The following is a 22,312-nucleotide window of genomic DNA, read 5'->3' as shown; positions in this document are numbered from 1 at the left end:
AACCCCCCTCCTGTGAGACGGCAGCACCTCGCAGTCCATGAGAGAACGCGAGACGCTCAGATATTGTGTCACCTTACACTTTTATCCTTGATTTCTCGATGCCGCAGACTCCCGGGCGCCGCGGTACAGTTCACACGTGATCAGCTGCACTCAACACAAGGGTTTAGGTGTTTTCTCCAGCTCTAACGTGGTTAACAGCAATTCCCCATCCCTGGAGGGGTTCAAGGCCAGGTTGGATGGGTCTTGGGCAGCCTGAGCCAGTGGAATGTCCCTGCCCATGGCAAGATGGTTGGAACTGGATGATCTTTAAGGTCCCTTCCAACCCAAACCATTCTACGATTCTGTGATTTACAGAGTTTTAAGATCCTGGCAAACCAACACAAGCGGGAACAGACAGCCTGGAAGTCACTCAGGAGGCATTTTAGAGCCAGAGAGGAACACCGCGAGCGTCTAACGCCGGTGTCAGCACAGCAGTCAGTCTGTCCGCCTTTTTATTTGAAGATATTTTCATTTCCCCATTTCTCTCCTTCTCCAAAAGGGGATATGAGCACAAAGGAACCACGCTAGCAAGAACCCTGGAGCTAACGCTGCCTACACCCGCAGGCACGTGCAAATCCATAAATAAGGGGCTCAGTTTTCAAACACAAATAGTACCCTGGATCAAACTTCTGGGTGTGATCCATACGATGGACATCTCTCCAACGACATCATGGAGAAAGGAACTGAGGCAGAGGAAAGGGAAGAATCTGCCCCTCATACTGGAGCCAGAGGTCAAAGTGACACTGGTTCCAGTAGGAGCAGACACAAGAACCTGGCAAATCCTGCCAAAACAGAAGATGGGACTGAAATGACCGACAGCCACAAGATGTGAAAATCCTGTGGTCTTGCTTTTCCACTCCTTTTTCCACCCCTACACAAGTTTTTCTCAGCAACGTGGACAGCAGCAATCTCCTTCTACTGGTCCAAACCCCACGTGGCTTACACAGCCTACAGCCTCTCCGTCTGGGAAAGAGGAAAATAAAGCTTTCTTGGAAGAGGAGAAACAGTCGGCTTACTGATCATGGTGGTGCCTCCAGCCAGTGCCGCCTTGGTCCCTTGGAAGAAGTCATCAGCAGATGTCATCCCCTGTTCGGGCATCTGGAAGCGGGTGTGAACATCGATCCCTCCAGGAATCACCATCCTGCCGTGGGCTTCGATAGTTTTCACTCCTCCTGGCACAATCAGGTTCTCTCCTATTTGCCTGAGTAGAGAGGTTTCCAACAAGAAGTCAGACACGGACAAAGCAAACAGCCTATAAACATACTACTTAACGTGGCTACGGCTTTTCTTTTTCCATATAAAGCTACGTACGGGACTGGCATAAAGAGCTGATAGCATTTGATTCTTCCCCTTGAAGCAGCTGCATAATTAACAGCAAAGCGTGCAATTACTTCAGGACCTCGGGCGACGTTAGACTGCGCAGGAAGGAAAAGGAGCCGCTCTGGCAAACAGCCGGAGATGGGACCGTGCAGATAATCAGATGATCCCTGCACCAAACACAGCCAGAGCCTGGCAAGCAGCGCTGCTGGGATGGAACCGGAGCTGCCAAGTGGCAGTTCAACACTCGATTCCAGCAATCCAACAGCAATTTAAAGTGGTTTTGGGAGCACCGGAAGGATTTCTGCCTCTTATTGTCTACTTGCCTTTCGTGTATAAATACTACGTAGCGCCCGCACAAATATAAACCCACGCAGCCAAAGGTTATCGGATTCCTGATGGCATCGCCAAAGCCCTCTCCAGGTTTGTTCTTCACAAATGTATTTTGAAAATGCAATAGTGGGTCATGGAATGGGTTGGGTTGGAAGAGACCTCAAAGCCCATCCAGTTCCACCCCCTGCATGGGCAGGGACACCTCCCGCTGGATGAGGGGCTCCAAGATCCATCCAACCTGGCCTTGAATCCTCCAGGGATGGGGCAGCCACCTCTGCTCTGGACAACCTGGGCCAGGGCCTCCCCGCCCTCAACGGAAAACATTTCTTCCTAAGATGTCATCTCAATCTGCCCTTTTTCAGCTTAAAATCATTCCCCCTCATCCTCTCCCTGCAATCCCTGATCCAGAGCCCCTTTCAGTACTGGAAGCTGCTCTAAGTTCTCCTCGGAGCCTTCTCTTCTCCAGGCTGAACAATCCAACTCTCTCAGCCTGTCCTTGTGCAGGAGGTGCTCCAGCCCTCGGATCATCTCCGTGGCCTCCTCTGGACTCACTCTACTTTCCTTTCATGCATAAAGATTATGTTGTCCCCATATAATTCTAAACCCCCACAGATACCAGTTACCAAATTCCGGATGAGACCCCAAAGACCTCTCCAGTCTGGTTCTTCACAGACGTATTTTTAGAACGCAATAGTGGATGACACATTGCAATTAATTAGTTGTCTTTGGCCATCTCCTCTAACTTTTAACCTTGATTAGCAAAGCACATGTGCTCACTGTTTAGCCAGAACAGGAAAATTCCTTGTACGTAACCTCTGGCTCTTCTAATTCTTCCAAAGAGTAATTTTCCAAAAAAAGCTGTAATACATTTAACAGTGTGAGAAACGCATATTTCAGGACTGAAAACACAAAGGCGTGCTGGGAAGAGGTATGAACCTCAGTCCTTAAGCTACAAGATCACTGTTGACTTTAAGAGGGTTTAGGGTGATCCTGGTATCATCAAAACATAGAAGACAGCGCTGCAAAAGACCTGAAGGGGTCACTTACGTCCAGTTTCCAACCCTAAATCAGAATTAACTATGAACAGAGGGTGAGGGAAGGGGTTCTGCCCCTCTGCTCCATTCTGGTGAGACCCCACCTGGAACCCTGCGTCCAGTTCTGGAGTCCTCAGCACAGGAAGGACATGGATCGGTTGGAGCGAGTCCAGAGGAGGCCACGGAGATGATCCAAGGGCTGAAGAACCTCCCATAGGAGGACAGGCTGAGAGAGTTGGGGTTGTTCAGCCTGGAGAAGAGAAGGCTCCAAGGAGACCTTAGAGCAGCTTCCAGTATGGAAAGGGGCTCCAGGAAAACTGGTGAGGGGCTCTGGATCAGGGAGGGCAGGGATTGCATGAGGGGGAACGGTTTTGAGCTGAAAGAGGGGAGATTGAGATGACATCTTAGCAAGAAATGTTTTGCTGTGAGGGTGGGGAGGCCCTGGAACAGGTTGTCCCATCCCTGGAGGGGTTCCAGGCCAGGTTGGATGGGGCTTGGAGCCCCTGATCCAGTGGGAGGTGTTCCTGCCCATGGCAGAGGGTGGGACTGGATGGGTTTTGAGGTCCCTTCCAACCCAAACCACCCTATGATTCTACGTTTCAGGATGCTGAACTACTCACGGTGTCTTAACTCAGTAAAATGTTACAACACTGAGAACTTCAAACAGCGTCATCTCCGCCGGGGGCTGCTCCCAGGGCTAAAATCAAGCAGGTCTAAGCACCCCCTTTGCCCAATGCTTTAATAGCAGTGGGGATTTGGCCCATTTTCTTTATTTAATTCAACACTTTGTTTTTCAAGTTCCTCCATCAAACACCAGGATATACGCGAAATCTTCATTTTCCATCGCAATTCCGTACGAGGCTAAGTTATTCCTTGCTAACCTGCCATACATTTCCCATCACGGAATGGCACTTACTTTATCAACCCATCTTCCATGTAAATGTCTGCATAGAAGGACTGGTCGTCATTAACTATTTTACCACCTTTGATCAGAAGACGATCGCTCTGCAACAAAGAAGCACACAAGAAGACATAATTATTCGGCGAGAAAGCTGACAGTCTGCGGCGGCGTCGTTTGGGAGATAAAACAGCAGAGACGGGAACAACGTCTGCATTATTCACCAGCGCGTGTCAAAACACAAGTCAACCGCTGCGCTTTCAACTGGGAAGATAAAATGGTTTATTTCTTCGGCAAATCCTTTCATCGCTCTGATGATCAAAAACAAAAAATCAGAATGGAAAAGGAGGTGTCTTCCAGCGAGATCATCTCCTCGGCAGCTTCAAACCTGCAGCTTGCCACCATCAGAAGCGTTAGAGAATACTTGGAGGGATGTGTAAGAGCCTAAGAGCCACAGCTCTATTTTTTCTGCCTTGGTCATACGCAAAATTTCCTCTGCGCCCCCGCATTGGAGTCGACTTGGCCAACCATGAGTCAACCGCTGTCAGGGAGATGGACCAAAGGCTGTTGCCAGGGGCTACACAACACAAACAAACTCATCTTGTCCAACTTATGATGTTTCGACGCAGTGGACGCTTTTACTGCCTTTCTGTGCATCATTAGATGGAAACCAGCGCATATTGGAACTGGGTGATCTTTAAGGTCCCTTCCAACTCTACCGTTCTACGTTAGCAAATTAAGAGAGAGGTTTAAAAACCACTTGTTGGGATTTCCTCATGTTAGAAGAGAGTTTGGCAGAAGAGAAGGGTAATTATAACGATGCAGCTATGGGGCGATGCGGTTTTATCGCAGCGCAAGTTACACCTCGTGAGATTTTAGGTCAAAACCAAATAAATAAGACTAAAGCCCCTCTGCAGAGCTCAGGGTGGGGAGGGAAGTCAAAAGTGACCGCTGTCTTCCTCTGTCTTTCATCGCCTCCCCTATAGACGCAAATATCTCAAGCAAAGCGCAACCCATTCGGTATTTGTACTCACTCCAATCCTCTTTCCTCCTCCCAAAATCGCCTTTGTAAGAGAACAAAGCACAGCCAGAGCCTGGGGAAACCAAGAGGTGGCTTCCAGAAGGGGCAGAAAGCAGGGGTTTACCTTGAATTTACAACAAATACGTGCACGAGTGTGTCTCGGGGGGGGCTCAGGACCCTTATTTTGAGCTGGTCAAACTGAAGAAAATCAGCAGGCAACTCCCCAAAGAGCTCATAATAAACCTGAAGAGGTGGAGCGCCGGGTTCTCAAGAGAACATGGCTCTTCTAACGTCAAAAGGGCCACAGGAATTGCATCAGCTACTGATTTATACTATATTATCCCCCTTTTATATAAAACTGCTAAATATCTACGAGATGCGAAGCGTCTCTCCTTCCCCCTCCTTTCTTCTTTCTCCTTCCTCCTACCGCTGCATCGGAGTTTCCCTGAATAAAACCACCCATTTCCACACAAAAAAAACCCCAAAAACACAAAGAAAACCCCAAGATTTAAATTTAGGCTCTGCTTTGAATGCCAATAAGCCTGAATGAATCAATCCGGGGCACGAAAAACCCGCTTGTCTTTCAACGCCAGCTTCGACAGCGAACTGTCCTACATGTTTCCTGCTTCCAGAAACACTGCGGTAGTTATTCCCACCCTTAGCGCAGCCTCCTTGTGCAATTAACCGGGCTGGCTACTAGTCAAATCGGTTAGTTTGGCCATCGCCGACCCAATTCCTAAAGCATTGGGCGTCAATTAGGAAAGAAGAAATATAAATAGAGAGAAGGAGCAATAAAGACGCAGCCTGGACCATTGTAACGATGCTCTGGATGCGGCTGCGAGAAAGCAGAGCTCCTGCTGCGCCTGAATGGGAGGCTCCGAAATCCATGCGGATCCCTCCTGCTTATTTCCACCACCTTGGAGACAAAAGCGCAGGCGGTTTGCAGCCACGCAAAAGATCCGCTGCTGAATCACAACGTCTTTTTCTGCGCGGCTGCGGCGCAAATGGGACGGTTAAGACACACGATTAGCCTTTTTCTTTAGTCTTTTGCGTTGGTCTGAAGAAATGAGATTTCCAAGCGATACAACAGCAAATGAAAAGCAGAATGGGAGATTTTGGGGTTTTTTTTTACCCCTCGCAGCAGAAATCCCGAGGTTTTGGTGCTAAGGAAAATGCGTCACGCTGCTTTTGGCCCATGACAGCGGTTCAGCAGTGACCTCCATCGTTATTGGAACGCAGGGATCTTTCTGAAGACCACTCGATTCGAAGAGGGAAACTATTCCTCCCCCAAAAATGACGATGCTCCCTTTATCCCACACCAGTTTGATGCCTCCCTGCGATCCCCCTGAGCACCATTTAAACCCCTCCACAAGTGCCACCCTTCCGAGCTCCTTTCCAAGAGGAATCCTGCTCCTGATTCCAGGAGCTGAAGAAGGAGCCTGCGATGGGTGTGTCCGTGGGGCTGCAAGAAGGAAAACCCTGGAAAATGCCGTTTCCAAGCCAGAAACGGCTCCAACAGCCCCATATTAGATGGGAACAGCTCGAATTATGTAAGGGAGCATCTTTGGATCCGCAATCCCTGCCGAAACGAAGGGAGGGGGTTATGTAACGGTTCCTTTTTTTCCCCCCCAGGATTGCACTCAGGAATGAAACGGGACCGTTGCGAGAAGGTTCTGGGGGGATGGAATCTTTGCTCCATCCCTGCTGCATCCCTGCTCCAGAGTGCGGGGGGGCTCCATCCCTCCTGCATCCTTGCTCCATCCCTGCTCCAGAGTGTGTGTGTGGGGCTCCATCCCTGCTCCAAGGTGGGGAGGGGGCTCCATCCCTGCTCCATCCTTGCTCCATCCCTGCTCCAGGGTGGGGGTGCTCCACCCCTGCTTCAAAGTGGAGGGGCTCCATCCCTGCTCCAAGGTGGGCGGGGGCCCCATCCCTGCTCCATCCTTGCTTCATCCCTGCTCCAAGGTTGGGGGGGTCCCCATCCTTGCTTCATCCCTGCTCCAGGGTCGGGGGGGCTCCATCCCTGCTCCATCCCTGCTCCATGGTGGGGGGGCTCCATCCCTGCTCCAAGGTGGGGGGGCTCCATCCCTGCTCCATCCCTGCTCCAGGGTGGGGGTGCTCCACCCCTGCTTCAAAGTGGAGGGGCTCCATCCCTGCTCCAAGGTGGGCGGGGGCCCCATCCCTGCTCCATCCTTGCTTCATCCCTGCTCCAAGGTTGGGGGGGTCCCCATCCCTGCTCCATCCTTGCTTCATCCCTGCTCCAGGGTGGGGGGGGTTCCATCCCTGCTCCATCCCTGCTCCATGGTGGGTGGGCTCCATCCCTGCTCCAAGGTGGGGGGGCTCCATCTCTGCTCCATCCCTGCTCCAGGGTGGGGGGGCTCCATCCCTGCTCCAGGGTGGGGGGGCTCCATCCCTGCTCCATCCCTGCTCCAGGGTGGGGGGCTCCACCCCTGCTTCAAGGTGGGGGGGCTCCATCCCTGCTCCAAGGTGGGGGGGGTCCGCATCCCTGCTCCAAGGTGGGGGGGGGTCCCCATCCCTGCTCCAGGGGGGGGTCTCCACCCTTGCTCCATCCTTGCTCCAGGATGGGGGGGGGGGTCTCCATCCCTGCTCCATCCCTGCTCCGAGGGGGGCTCCATCCCACCCCTGCCCTTTGCAGGATGGATGGATGGAAGACGGGGTGGGGGGGTGTCCATCCCCATCGCTCTCCCGCTCCCATCCCACCGTTCCCAGCCGCATCCCCCCCTCCCATCCCAGCGCTCCCCCCTTTCCCCGCCGCTCCGCATCAGCCCCTGATCCCATTATCCAGCCCCAAACCCCCCCCTCTCCCGGCACACAAAGGGCTTTAATCCCCCCTCCCCCTCCTCCTCCTCCTCCCCACTCACCGTGATCCGTGGAATATTTTTCTTCCCCTGATAAGACATCTTGGAAAAACACTCCCTAATTTACGTTTTTCTTGGGATAAGGGAGCGGGAAGGGGCCGGGGGTGGGGGGGGGGAGCTGCTGTATTCCTATTGTCTCCCGCACAGCAACTGCTTCCCGACCTCCCGGAATAAGGTGGAAAGGAAAAAAAAAAGGGAAAAAAAAAAAAAAAAAGAGCGATGCTAATAATTAAATGGCATCAAAATCAAAATTTTCAAATCAAAATTCAAAGGTTCGCTGCGATCGCAAAGAAGGGGAGCGGAGGGGGGGGGGGAAAGGAAAGGGAGGCGAACCGCCGCCTCTCCGCAATGGCAGAACGGCAGATGCAGCCGCTGCCCTGCGCCTCTCCCTTTCTTCGCTCTGCCCGGCCCCCCCCCCCAGCCCAGCGCCGCTCCCAGTCCGGCCCAGCGCCGCTCCCAGTCCGGCCCAGTTCCAGCCCAGTTCCAGCCCAGCCCGGGGAGGAGCCGAGCGCCCCGAGGGGAGGGGGGGGGGGGAGAAGAGGGAGAGGCGCGCGCCCCCGTGGCCACGCCCACTGCCCGGCAGCGCGCCGCGCCATTGGATGAGCAGCCGCGGGTATGCAAATGAGGGAGGGCAACGCCCAATGGGGAGAGGGGAGGAGATGCAAAGGAGGCGGTGGCTGCGCTCGGGAAGGGGGGAGGAGTTCAGTTCAGAGCGCGCTGCCAGCGGGAGACTGCGGGTTCCCAACCCCTCCAAATGGGAGCCTCCAACCCTTCCCAACTGCTCCAAATGGGAGCCTCCAACCGGCAGCATCCAACTCTTTCCAACCAGGAGCCTCTAAGCCCTCCCAACCCTTTCCAACTGGGAGCCTCCAACCCTTCCCAACTGCTCCAACTGGGAGCCTCCAACCCTTTCCAACCAGGAGCTTCCAAACCTTCCCAACCCCTCCAACTGGGAGCCTCCAACCCTTTCCAACTGGGAGCCTCCAACCCTTCCTAACTGCTCCAACTGGGAGCATCCAACCCTTTCCAACCAGGAGCTTCCAAACCTTCCCAAATACTCCAACCGGGAGCATCCAACCCTTCCCAAATGCTCCAACCGGGAGCATCCAACCCTTTCCAGCCAGAAGCCTCCGAGCCCTCCCAACCCCCCCCCAACCAGGAGCCTCCAAGCCCTCCCAACCCCTCCAAATGGGAGCATCCAACCCCTCCCGACTGCTCCAACTGGGAGCATCCAACCCTGGAGCCTCCAAGTCCTCCCAACCCCTCCAACCAGGAGCCTCCAACCCTTCCCAACCCCTCCAACCGGCAGCATCCAACCCTTTCTACCCAGGAGCCTCCAAGCCCCTCCAACTGGGAGCCTCCAACCCCTCCAACTGGGAGCATCCAACCCTTCCCAACCCCTCCAAACAGGAGCCTCCAACTGCTCCAACCAGGAGCATCCATCCCTTCCCCAACAGCTCCAACTGGGAGCCTTCAACGCCTCCAAACCCTTCCAACTGGAAGCCGCCAACCCCTCCCAACTGCTCCAACTGGGGACCCCCAACCCTTCCCAACCGCTCCAACCAGGGACCTCCAACCCTTCCCAACTGCTCCAACTGAGAGCCTCCAACCCTTCCCAACTACAAGCATCCAACTGCTCCAGCTCCTTTCAGTGGGAACTGCCACCTATTCTCCCCGCTTCAACCGGGAGCCTCCAATCCCTTAAACTAGAGCCACTGCCCCTTCTCCATCCATTCCCCTCAACCAGGAGCCACTGCCCCTTCTCCATCCATTCCCCTCAACCAGGAGCCACTGCCCGTTCTCCATCCGTTCCCCTCAACCAGGAGCCACTGCCCCTTCTCCATCCGTTCCCCTCAACCAGGAGCCACTGCCCCTTCTCCATCCATTCCCCTCAACCAGGAGCCACTGCCCCTTCTCCATCCATTCCCCTCAACCAGGAGCCACTGCCCCTTCTCCATCCGTTCCCCTCAACCAGGAGCCACTGCCCCTTCTCCATCCGTTCCCCTCAACCAGGAGCCACTGCCCATTCTCCATCCGTTCCCCTCAACCAGGAGCCACTGCCTTTTCTCCATCCGTTCCCCTCAACCAGGAGCCACTGCCCCTTCTCCATCCGTTCCCCTCAACCAGGAGCCACTGCCCATTCTCCATCCGTTCCCCTCAATCAGGAGCCACTGCCCCTTCTCCATCCGTTCCCCTCAACCAGGAGCCACTGCCCCTTCTCCATCCGTTCCCCTCAACCAGGAGCCACTGTCCGTTCTCCCACCCGTTGCACTGCTCCAACTCTGGGCTGGAGGAGAGGAGCTGCCCCGTCTCTCCATCCCATTGGGAAGCAGGAGCAAAATTGTGGGGATGAGAAGGTTTGAGGGCAGCCCTGGCCCTTCGCTCCCCACTCCTGCCTGCCACGCTTTCTAAACACCTTCTCCCACACGTTCTTCTCCGGAAAATGCAGCCCAGCTCCCACGTCCCCGTCCTGTGGTCACTAACCTGGATCTGGAGTACCGGGGGAATGTGGGATGAGAGCTACACAGGTGGGCACAGGGTCCTCTCCAGTCACTCTGGCCGTTCCTTACCGCTCCAGTGCTGCAAACTCCATCTCGTTCACACATGGAGGCTTAAATTTCTCAGTCCCTCAACTCCATAAGCTGCTACGTCAAGGAAAGAAATGATTAAACGGCATAAATGTTTCCTTGTTATCTACAGTGCATTGTCCCAGTGCAACGAAGAGATTGGATTCACGGCCAGAGTGGGATAACCGTTCCAAATCCATCTCTTTCCACCAGCTCCTCTTATCTCAGTTGCTTTGGAGGAAGGCACGAGGCACCTTTCGGAGAACTTTGAGCACCCTGATGCAGTCGGAGGTGTCCCTGCCCATGGCAGGAGGTTGGAACTGGATGGGCTTTGAGGTCCCTTCCAACCCAAATCATTTTATGAACTCATAAATAGCACAAATCCGGTTCTGCTTGAAGGTTATAACAATTAATGATTGACAAAAGACTTTGCTTCTTCCCTCAATTATGTGTGGAATTCACGTCACGGAAAGCAAACGGGGAGCTTCTCCTGTCACAAAATGATCTTTGCATGCCATGGCAGGGGGGTTGGAACTAGATGGTCTTGAAGGTCCCTTCCAACCCAAACTATTCCATGATTCTACGCCCAAAGAGATCTGTGAAACACACCATGCACAGCCCAGAAGGATCATAGAATCCCCAGGTTGGAAAAGTCCTCCTGGATCATCGTGTCCAACCATTCCTATCAACCACTAAACCCTGAGCACCTCATCCACCCATCTTTTAAATACCTCCAGGGATGGGGAGTCAACTTCAAATCTTCATTATATTACCCAAGTAAATCATTATAAAGTCAACCTCTATGCAAAAGGATGACTATGGGGACCTTTTAGGTACATTGGTTCACAAGAGCCTGTAAGGAAAAGAGTAAAAGAGCTTTTCCTGGGTATAGATGGGCCATCAAGCAACGTTTAGGTACCTAATAAGCCAATCAGCTAATATCCAATTAGCAGCAAATGAAAATGTGGTTCGTGGCGGTAGCAAAATGATTAATTTGTCAGCCTGAAGGGTTTTGTTTTGATTTAACGATTGGAACAGACAGTCTTAAATGAGTTCTCCTGCCCTTCTCCGATTTGTGCTGGAAGGAGTTTTGAAACCTCAGCATATTTTGGCTCAGAAGATGGAAGAAAGCCTCTACATCAGAGATCTAAGATTAGACAGTGCGACTGTTCCAGTTTTCTCTTTAACACTATAGCTTTCCTCCTCAATTTTATATCTAGATGGTTTCCTGCCTTCGCTTGCCAGGTAGCAGAGTATCCTCAGCTATCAAACACGAAGCAAACGCGGCTTGAAGGTTTGGCGGAGCATCAAGGCTCTTGGGCAATTGCTCTGAGGTGCCAAGACCAGTTCCCATGTCAAGATCCTGCCCTGGCAGCAGCGACGTGATTACGGAGGAGCAACCACAGATATGGACGCAGGAAACCTTCAGCTTCAGCCTCGCTGACCTTGGCAGGTCGTTCTTCCACAGGAGGCTCAAAGCTATGGAACAGCTGTAATGGTAGAAGAACCAGGAGCACCTTTAAGGGGGTGATGTCCTCAGCATGCCAAGTGCAAGGTCCTGCACCTGGGTCAGGGAAATCCCAAGCACAACTATAGGCTGGGTGGAGAATGGGTTGGGAGAAGCCCTGAGGAGAAGGACCTGGGGTGCTGGGGGAGGAGAAGCTCGACATGAGCCAAAAATGTGCTCTTAGAGCCCAAAACCCAACCATGTCCTGGGCTGCATCCAGAGCAGTGGGACCAGCAGGGTGAGGGAGGGGATTCTGCCCCTCTGCTCTGCTCTGTGACACCCAACCTGGAGCCCCGTGTCCAGTTCTGGACTCCTCAGTACAGGAAGGATGTGGAGATGTTCAACTAAGTCCAGAGGAAGCCACGGAGATGATCCGAGGGCTGGAGAACCTCCTGTACAAGGACGGGCTGAGAGAGTTGGGGTTGTTCAGCCTGGAGAAGAGAAGGTTCTGAGGAGACATTAGAGCAGCTTCCAGCACTGAAAGGGGCTCCAGGAAAGCTGGGGAGGGGCTCTGGATCAGGGAACGCAGGGATGGGACAAGGGGGAATAGTTTTGAGCTGAAAGTCAGGAGATTGAGATGAGATCTTAGGCAGAAATGTTTTCCCGTGAGGGTGGGGAGGCCCTGGCCCAGGTTGCCCAGAGCAGTGGTGGCTGCCCCATCCCTGGAGGGGTTCAAGGCCAGGTTGGATGGGCCTTGGAGCCCCTGATCCAGTGGGAGGTGTCCCTGCCCATGGCAGGGGGTGGAACTGGATGTTCTTTGAGGTCCCTCCCAACCCAAACCATTCTATGAATCTATGGTTTCTAAAGCTGTTCTCATCTGCTCAAAGACATCTATTTAAAGTCCCTTTTTTTAAGGGCAACCCTTCCTGCACGTGGGGCGAACTCAGAGCAGGGAATGTTGGGCTTTGGACACATTCTGTAACTGGAATCCGGTTGTGACAAAGTTCAGAAAGGAATAACGACTCTTCAGATGACACTTAGTTTTTCCTTCCCATCACCGTCTTGCAAGAACCTAAATAGTACAGAATGAAATAAATGAATTAAAATAATGATTAAAGGGCCAAGAAACATTCTTCTTCATTATTTGATATCCACCCAGCATGAACTTTGTAAAACTCCCGTCTGATTTAGCGTGTGCTCAGACGACCAGATGGGAGTTCGCTGGTGTTATCTTGAAGTTCCATCACACCAGGTCCCAATGTGGCCCCGTTTTCTCTCCTTTCGGCAAAAAGTGGTCAAAATAAATAATATATTTACCGCTGTAGGTGCAAACTTATTTAGCTTTTGTTTAGCAAGGAATGGGTATTATCTGCTGTATAAACACGCGTGAGTGGAGGCCATCAGGAGGGAAGGAGAAGAGCTTCAGGACAATACTGGGATGAGAACGAGTAGGACCACAGGAAACACCAGATCTACCCATTTTCGGTAACAGAGAGCCGTTACCAGACCAGGGAGGTGGTGGTGGCATTCCTAGATGATGTTGATGCATTTTGGCTGCCATAGGTCTGTTAGTGCCCAAGGCAGGCTACGGATGGAAGATGCTACAGAGAATGAACGCTGCCAAATCGTTAATGAAGGAATGCCCCATCCCTTGAGGGGTCCAAGGTCAGGTTGGATGGGGTATGGAGACCCTGATCCAGCAGGAGGTGTCCCTGCCCATGGAGAGGGTGGGACTGGATGGGCTTTAAGGTCCCTTCCAACCCAAACCATTCTGTGATTCTATTCTATGACCCTACTCGGAGAAAATATGAAGACGACCGGCAGCCCAACCCAGGTCCGTGACTACAGCTCCTCCGACACCACCAGTGAGGCTGTTGCTGCAGCCAAGTCACATCAGCACAGGAGGAAGAACAAGAGGACAGAAATATTTTCAATGACGCTACACAGGCACTCTGAGGGCCCTGAGAACCGTAGAATCATGAAGGTTGGAATAGACCTCTAAGCCCTTCCAACCCAACCCATTTCTATGATTCCGGTCATGATTCTGCCCATCCCAATCCCTGCATCAGCTCCAATGACTTGAAAGGAGTTTGCCATGGAACCAGTCCTCCCCTGCATCTTCTGAAGTCCTGGGGGGGTAAATAGAGGCTGATATAAGGCAGGAGGAGTACCTCCGTCCTTCTTAAAAGTTGATGAAAGAACTGGCCATTATTAATCACTATAAATGAAATTACAGAGGGCAATTATACTTGCCAGTGGGCATCTTTCATTTCTTTTATGATCTTACAGGAGACCTTAAGGAGGCTGAAGCACCTCCCGTACGAGGACAGGCTGAGAGAGTTGGGGTTGTTCAGCCTGGAGAAGAGAAGGCTCCGAGGAGACCTTATAGCGACCTTCCAGTACCTGAAGGGGCTCCAGGAAAGATGGGGAGGGACTGTTCATAAAGGCTCGTGGTGATAGGACGAGGGGCAATGGGGATGAACTGGAGAGGGGCAGAGTTAGACTGGACATAAGGAGGAATTTCTTCACCATGAGAGTGGTGAGACACTGGCACAGGTTGCCCAGAGCAGTGGTGGCTGCCCCATCCCTGGAGGGGTTCAAGGCCAGGTTGGATGGGGCTTGGAGCCCCTGATCCAGTGGGAGGTGTCCCTGCCCATGGCAGGGGGTGGAACTGGATGGGCTTTAACATCCCTTCCAACCCAAACTATTCTCCGATTCTATGATTCTAAAATTAAAATTAGGTGTCACTATATGGAAACGACCACAGAGGCCAAACGTGCTGCCGTGAGGAGCTAAAACTCATACGACTTCTCGGAGAAACAGCTTCGTCTTTTTTTGAACAGACTATCTCAGATTAGGAGGGGGGAGATTCACTTTCCAGCCACACCAACAGGTCGATAAAAATGTACATTTGATCCGCAAATTAAAATTAAGCTTCCAATTGATTTTGTTTCCTTTACAATACCGAGCAAGCTTGCAAAGGTTCAAAAATAACCCTCTAAGATGACTGTTACTTCTATTGCGTGTTCCCTAGAGGAAAGGTCTGGAGCGTTTCAGGTGCACTACAATCTTAATTCTCCTTAAACAAACCCGAGCCACTGCTCCAAGTTAATTTACTATCACATCACTTTATCACATCACTTTATCACATCACTTTATCACATCACTTTATCACATCACTTCTGGGTTCCAGACCGGGATCGCTCTGTCATGGGGAGCACAATAGATAGCAAAAACGTGCCCTCCTCTCTCCTGCGCTCATGCTGTGACCTTCAGTATCATCAAATATTGCAAATACCATCAGATGCAGTGAACCTTCCCCTGGACTCAATGCTGGTGAGGCCACACCTCGAATCCTACGTTCAGTTTTGGGTCCCTCACTGCAAGATGAGGGGATGGAGCGCATCTGGAGAAGGGAACGGAGCTGGGAAGGGGCTGGAGAACAGGGGTTCCGGGAGCAGCTGAGGCACCTGGGGCTGTTTAGTCTGGAGAAGAGGAGGCTGAGGGGAGACCTCATCTCTCTACAGCTCCTGGAAAGAAGGTCGTAGCGAGGTGAGTGCTGAGCTCTTCTCCCAAGTAACAAGGGATAGCCTCAAGTTGCACCAGGGGAGGTTTAGGCTAGATTTCAGGAAAGATTTCTTTACTTAAAGAGTGGTGAAGCCCTTGACCAGGCTGCCTACGGCAGGGGTGGAATTCCCATCCCTGGAAGGGTTCAAAAAACATGTAGAGGTGGCGCTTCGTGCCGTGGTTTAGTAGACATGGTAGGGTTGGGCTGATGGTTGGACTGAATGAGCTTAGAGACCTTTTCCAGTCTTAACGATTCTACGATTCTTGCTTGACTGCAGCGATGGTCCAAAGCACTACGCAGACGTTGAACGAGTACCTCCAGGACCCGGCATGAACAGTCTGAGCGGAGAAGTTAAGGAGTTAAGGACGGGAAATAGAAGCGTGGTTTATTCTCCAGGGCCTGGCAGCTGGGAAGCAGCAGAGCTTGCCTCGGCTCCGCGGAGCTGCAGACCTGTTGAATAGGTCATGATGCCTCCAGAGGCTTTAGCTGGAAAGAGCTGCTTCAACTAAGACAGAGAGCCTTCCTGGCGCCTCTGGAGATGAGCTTAACCCTGAAGGATGAGCCGGCATGGCCCGAAGGCAATAAAGAGAGGCCATGATAGATGCCTCTAGGCAGGACAGACACAAAGAGATTTGATTACCCTTATCTTTGCCTGCAGAACAATATATTGCAGTTTAATGTGGAATAATTACATTCCCCTTTTTTTATCCTCTGGACAGCTGAGAACTCAGAAAAAAGGAAAAATAGCTTGTCCGTCTTGCTTTGTTAATTATTTCAGTGGAGATTGATACAAGATCTTTCCACACAGTGACAAAGGACGACTAATTTAAAGCCACTTTGGATCCAGTCAGTGGCTAAAATACCTCTACCTATCTCCAGCGCCTCCAGTTGATCAGCATCCATTCCCTCCAGCTCAAGATATGGCCCTTTGGTTGCTGAAACGGAACATGGACCATCCTCTGCGTTGGCTGCAGCTACTGTCAGCCTCCAGCTAAAGAATCATAAAATCGTTTGGTTGGGAAAGACCTTTGAGATCATCAAGTGCAGCTGTACTGTCATCAGCCCGTCTTTTCTAAAAGCACCTCCAGGTTTGGGGCCTCCACCACCTCCCTGAGCAGCCGTTCCAGTGCCTGAGAACCCTTTTGGTGAAGGAATTTTTCCGGATGTCCTGTCTAAACCTCCTCTGGCACAACTTGAGGCCATTCCCTCTTGTCCTATCACCTGTCACTCGGGAGAAGAGCGCAACACCCACCTCACCACAACCTCCTTTTAGGCAGTTGAAGGCAGTGATGAGGTCTCCCCTCAACCTTCTCTTCTCCAGACTAAACAACCCCAGCCACTTCCCAAACCCCTGTTCTCCAGCCCCTTCCCAGCTCCATTCCCTTCTCCGGACACGCTCCAGCCCCTCAATGTCCTTCTCGGAGTGAGGGACCCAAACTGAACGTAGGATTCAAGATGGGGCCTCACCAGCGCTGAGGACAGAGGAAGGATGACTCCCCTGGTCCTGGTGGCCACCCCATGGCTCATCTAAGCCAGGAGGCCATTGGTCATTGTGACCACCTGGGCCACTGCCGGAAAAAAAAGAAGCAGTAACATTTCCAGCCCGTTGTGCAATAATTCATGCAAGTTATAAATTCAAGCTCCTACAAATTAGCATATTATTCCTTTCCACTTTAATTTAGATTCCAATCACATCGAAACAGCGTTCAGTCTGCCCAGGGAGAACCTATCTCAGATGTGTTAAATTCTTAAGGCAGAGGCTTGCAAAGAATGGGCCGAATTCAGCTGCAGAACTCCAGTAGCCTTTTGTTTCCTACCTGGAACTATTCTAACGCGCTCTTCCCTTCAATGCCACTTCTCGAGATATTATTTTTCTTTACCTATTTTTTTTTTAATACCTTGAGCTTTGATTATCATCGTAAATGCATTTCTATCATCGACACTGAAGGGAAGCCTGGCTGAGGATCCAACCTTTGATCCAAGCTAAGGATGCAGTCAGCTGGAAAACCACCAAAGCTAAAACACTCCTGCAATAAAGCGCCAATTCAGAGCAAGACATTCATAATGAAAGACTGCACTTACCCAACTGCTCACAACCCCTCACAACACAATCCGTTGGCATCAGCGGTAGGTAAAGCTAACGAGAAACAATTAAGATGTTTTGCACTATCCCATTATTTCATACCGTCTGTTAACGTTTACCCCTCAAGCTTTGCAACCAAAACCCCACCCTTGCTAAAAAATGTGGTTGGCATTCTGCATGGGCTTCTGATTTTTCACCATATTGTGTGGTTTTTATTATATGCAATCACAAAATAATTCGTCTTTGCAGAATTAATACATCCCCTGTTGATGCCTCTATTTTCGCCACAGCCAAAAGTAGTCCTGAAAATGTCCTGAACTGCAAATTCAGGTTAATATTATATTGAATTGATATTCTATGCCCTTTACTCTTGAGATGTACCTCGGTTGGTCCAACCGGACTAATTAATCATGGCAAGTTACTCAATCGGTAGGAACTTGAGCGTGGTCAACTCAAACCATAAGCAACCGTGGTGGCAAACTTGTTTGGGTTTGACAACTAGAGAAGGTCTTGTGGGAGATGTGATGGCTGGAGGACACCTGGGGCACAGCGACCGGGAGATAATAGACTTTGCAGTCTTTTCCAACCCATATGGTTCTATGAAATGAGGTTTGAAGAGGCACGGAGCAAATCCCGCTCCGAATGAAGCATCGCGCTCCTGAAAATGAGAGCCTACCTTTGCCATCGGCCGTCGTTCGCCTGTGTAAATGTGTCTGGATGGAGCGCTTGGGTTACTGCAGGGTCTGATTTGGGGTGGAGGAGCCCCCGGTAATAATTCATATATCTCAAAGCAGAAGAAAGCAGTGAATAAGTCCCTATTATAAATTCCAGGCAGACCTTTGCCCTGTCCATACCACTGGTAAAAATCAGGAAGCACATCCTAAAAACAAGCTTCCAGGACAAAGAGCTGCTCTGCAAACTCGCTTGCAGGAACTCTTTCCCAGTATCCTAGAAGTTTATCACTTTGCTGGTTGAGTGCTTCATCATTTCCGCTCTTCCAGCCTATGCGTGGAGCCAGCATTGTCGGATGAACGCACCGAGTATTTCACGGCTCAGATAAGGGATAAAGCTTCCTTAAATCTATTTATCGAGGAAAGCAAACGTGCGTGGTCGGCTACACCTATGGGTTGAATGGGTTTTGCCTCGGGAAGAGGATGGGCTTTATTACACCATGGCACACACGGAGAGTGAGAAAATCAGGAATCCTAAAAGACTGGGAGGAGTTCGGTGGGTTTCTACGAGAAGGACACATTCCTGTGAAAGTCCCACATCTTCCCAAGGCAAAAAAAAATCCCTCTTTAGCCAAAGGCCTTGATCAAAATTGGTATTGGAATACCGCTCCGGGGGGGTCACTGCCCTGGGAGGAGCGGATAGGAGCTTCCTCTGGGAGAAGCCGGCAGGGATTTGATCCCTGTAGGTGGATGCTCTTTTGCTAACAATCGCATTTCTGCTCCCGTGAGCTGCATTGACGAGCTGGGTGGGGCACTCGGCTACCGTTGTGCTAAGAAACGACCGAAAAAAAAAGTCCATTTTGGTCACCAAATAGGGAAAGGGAGAGGGGGGGCTGCGATCTTCTGCCCTCCTCCCCACGTACGTACACACGGATAGCAGCAGAGCGCTGGCGAGGAGGTTGGAGTAGAGGTGTTGCTTCCTAGAGGAAGGCGTTGACTGCCACATCCATGCAGGTGGCAGAAAAGCAAGATGGGTGGGAAGGATACAGCCCAACGCCTGCTCAAGTGGCATCGCTCGCGCGCACACACACACATATATGTCTGCACCCACCTTGTCATTCAGGTTCTGCAGCGCCTCCTTCCCAGTGGCACTCCTGATCTCCACCTTTCTCCCGAAATCAACAGATGGTTCCCCTCCCTTCCCGCTCTGCCTGGAATAGACGGATGGAGCATCCGGACCCAGGTGGGCAACGTCCTTCTGCTTCGCCACGACTTTGTTAGATCCGCGGCCCACCGAGAGGGAATCGAAGTCGATGGTCTTGTTCTCCAGGGAGCCTTCCACCGGGCAGAACATCCCACAGAATTTCTGCCGGGGTTTGGGGCTGCCCGAGCCCAGGTTCTTGAAGAAGGCTGGCACTTCTTCTTCCTCGCCTTGCCGGCCAGACTGCTTCCTCTCAGCCATGGCTCTCCCTGCTAAGGGAAAATAATAACAGCGGTAACCAGGAGGATCCTTCACACACGAGAAAGGGAGAGGAGGAGGAAAAAAAAAGAGGGAGAGGTGGCTCTGGGTCCTAGAGCTACGGCGACATCAATTGGAAAGGGCTGTGCCTGGCAGATCCCCTGCCCCCATCGGTGCGATATCGCCTGTGGCTCGCGCGGCTTTCTTTGATGCAGCACAAAGTTGAGGGAAGGTTGGGGCTGATCCTGCTGCAATCAAGGGAGGAGGTTTCAAGTTCCCAGCATCCAGATGGGGAGGGAGGGAGGGAAAAGAGAGAGAGAGAGAGAGGGTGGGAAAAAAAAAAATCCTCACTCTGCAGTAGAAACTGAGGACCGATCCGGAAGTGATGCGACTGGAGAATTGGCAAATGGACTACTCGCTCAGGTTGGAGCAACAGCCCCCATCACACACACATACACACACCCTTTTCCCCCTCCCCTTCCCCAGCGCGTTGGATCACTACAACTTGAGAAGATGCCGGTGGGGACCGAGCACCCCCTCACCTCCAGCTGCTCTGGAGGCGTCTTCCCAAGGCAAAGGAGGGAAGCATCCCTTCCTTCCTTCCTCCCACCCATGCCCCCCCCCCAAGCCCTGCGATTCCATCACGGAATCCTATTGTTCCTCACTTTTCTCCAAGCGGCGGAACCCGGAGGAGAGCGGAGGGAGAGAGAGAGGAGAGGGTTCCTGGGAGGCAGAACGCTGACTCAGCATCGCGCTGGGTTTTGGGGCATCGGTGGGCGTCACGACTCGGGGTGATCGTCTTCAAGGAGGGGGGGAAAAGGGGTTGATGGATGGCATTGGAGAGACAACGGGAAAGAGAGACAGATGGGAGAAGGGAGTGGGAAACAGAGGGAGAGAGGAAAACCCTTAGCCAGGACTTACCTCCACCAGGAGAAATCAGTGACCTTGGTAATCAATTAAACCTCTGCAGTGCCAGGAGCTCCCGGGGCCCCCCCTGCATGGAATGGGGGAGAGGGAGAGGGAAAAGGGGATGGGGGACAGCGGGGGTGGGAAAGGGAATGGGGGAGAGGGAGAGGGCAAAGGGGATGGGGGGCAGAGGGAGTGGGAAAGGGAATGGGGGAGAGGGCAAAGGGGATGGGGGGAGAGGGGGTGAGAAGGGAAATGGGGGAGAAGGAGAGGGCAAAAGGGATGGGGGGAGAGGGGGTGAGAAGGGAAATGGGGGAGAAGGAGAGGGCAAAGGGGATGGGGGCAGAGGGGATGAGAAGGGGAATGGGGGAGAAGGAGAGGGCAAAGGGGATGGGGGGCAGAGGGAAAGAATGGGCTGGGGGCGGGGGGAGGGGTAGGACCAGAGGGGAAGAGAAGCAGCAAAGGGCAGGGGGGGAACAGGGGTGAATGGGGGGGAACGGGGGGGAACAGAGGCAGCGGGATCAGGGGCAGAAGGGAGCAGAAACGGGGGGACGGGGGCAGCAGGGGGGCAGCGGGATCAGGGTTGAAGGGCAGGGGGCAGTAGGAGGGCTGCAAGGGCAAGGGCAGGGGGGCAGCAGGATGGCAGGGGGAAGCAGGGGGGCAGCTGTGGGGAAGGGGGCAGCGGGGGGGCAGCAGGGAACGGGGGGGGGCAGCTGGGGGGGGGGGCCGGGCCGAGCAGGCGCTGTCCGTTCAGCACCATCCGCTCGTTCCCCGCAGCCGCCCGCGGGGGCTCAGAGCTGATCTGGGGGGGCTCAGAGCTGACCCCAGCCCCAGGGAGGGGGCTCACAGCTGATCTGGGGGGGATCAGTGCTGACCCCAGCCCCGGGGAGGGGGCTCACAGCTGATCTGGGGGGGCTCAGAGCTGACCCCAGCCCCGGGGAGGGGGCTCACAGCTGATCTGGGGGGGCTCAGAGCTGACCCCAGCCCCGGGGAGGGGGCTCACAGCTGATCTGGGGGGGCTCAGAGCTGACCCCAGCCCCAGGGAGGGGCTCAGAGCTGATCTGGGGGGGCTCAGAGCTGACCCCAGCCCCGGGGAGGGGGCTCAGAGCTGACCTGGGGGTCTCAGAGCTTTCCCCGTGGGGCTCAGACCTGAACGGGGGGGTTCAGAGCTGACCCCAGACCCAGGGAGGGGGCTCAGAGTTGACTGGGGGGGGCTCAGAGCTGATCTGGGGGGGCTCAGAACTGACCTCAGTCCCAGGGAGGGGGCTCAGAGTTGACTGGGGGGGCTCAGAGCTGATCTGGGGGGGCTCAGAACTGACCCCAGCCCCAGGGAGGGGGCTCAGAGTTGACTGGGGGGGCTCAGAGCTGATCTAGGGGGGCTCAGAACTGACCCCAGCCCCAGGGAGGGGGCTCAGAGCTGATCTGGGGGGGCCTCAGAGCTGACCCCAGCCCCAGCGAGGGGGCTCAGAGCCCCATCCAGGCCCTCATCCCCCACCCTCCTCCCTCATCCACCACTCAGCCCCTTGCCTGAGCCGCTGGGCTCTAACACCCCCTCCCGCTCCTCGTGGCTGGGATGGTTGCGTGTGCCAAGGATGCTTATTTTTTTACTTATTCTCTTGGGTTTGTACCTAAATCAACCTTTCCGGCGGCTGATGATGCAGAGGGAGGGTTGCCTTAGTCATTGGTGTTCGAGCGGAGCGCGGCGAATGGCTCTGCGCCTCTGGCTGGGGCTGTGTACGTGGGAGGAGAGAGGTTTTTATCGCCAAGGTAAGTGGTGCGGCACACAATGGGCTTAGCTTGGCTGTCTCCACCTGATACACGCTATTAACAGGGCTGATCTGGGTCCTTAAAGCTAATCCATATGCAATATCGCTCCGAACCAAAGCCAATCACCAAGCCGTTTATTACTATGCATTATTCATTGAAGGGCATCTTTGCACATGCATACATTATATGTTAATTTAGGGGCATCTGTGGCCAAACGGTTACCATGCAAAAAAAGAAATAAATAAAAGCAATAAATAAATAAATAAATAAATAAATATCTCAGAGCCTTCTCTCCCTGCGAACCGCACCCAAATCGATGCATTTGT

General features: G+C 52.9%; 1 protein-coding gene across 2 annotated transcripts in view; it reads right to left on the bottom strand.

The window, feature by feature from the left end:
- The window catches only part of LOC104065657 (dihydropyrimidinase-related protein 2), a 65,510-nt gene extending 45,976 nt beyond the window's left edge, over nucleotides 1-19,534 (bottom strand). The window contains exons 1-3 of one of the 2 annotated variants that reach the window (XM_009568157.2): nucleotides 18,966-19,534; nucleotides 3,640-3,728; nucleotides 1,056-1,240 (exon numbers count right to left, since the gene is read on the bottom strand). In XM_009568157.2, coding sequence (XP_009566452.2) covers nucleotides 1,056-1,240; nucleotides 3,640-3,728; nucleotides 18,966-19,316 — 625 coding nt within the window. In that variant the 5' untranslated portion in view covers nucleotides 19,317-19,534. Of the gene's footprint in view, nucleotides 1-1,055; nucleotides 1,241-3,639; nucleotides 3,729-7,521; nucleotides 7,681-18,965 lie in introns of those variants that run through there. The other variant, XM_054088905.1, reaches the window with a different exon arrangement.
- Nucleotides 19,535-22,312: the final 2,778 nt, after the last annotated feature.

This window comes from Cuculus canorus, chromosome 26 (genome assembly GCF_017976375.1).
Source record: "Cuculus canorus isolate bCucCan1 chromosome 26, bCucCan1.pri, whole genome shotgun sequence".
Taxonomy (NCBI): domain Eukaryota; kingdom Metazoa; phylum Chordata; class Aves; order Cuculiformes; family Cuculidae; genus Cuculus; species Cuculus canorus.
The sequence above is the reverse complement of the archived record's forward strand: the minus strand, read 5'-3'. Positions and strand labels throughout refer to the sequence as shown.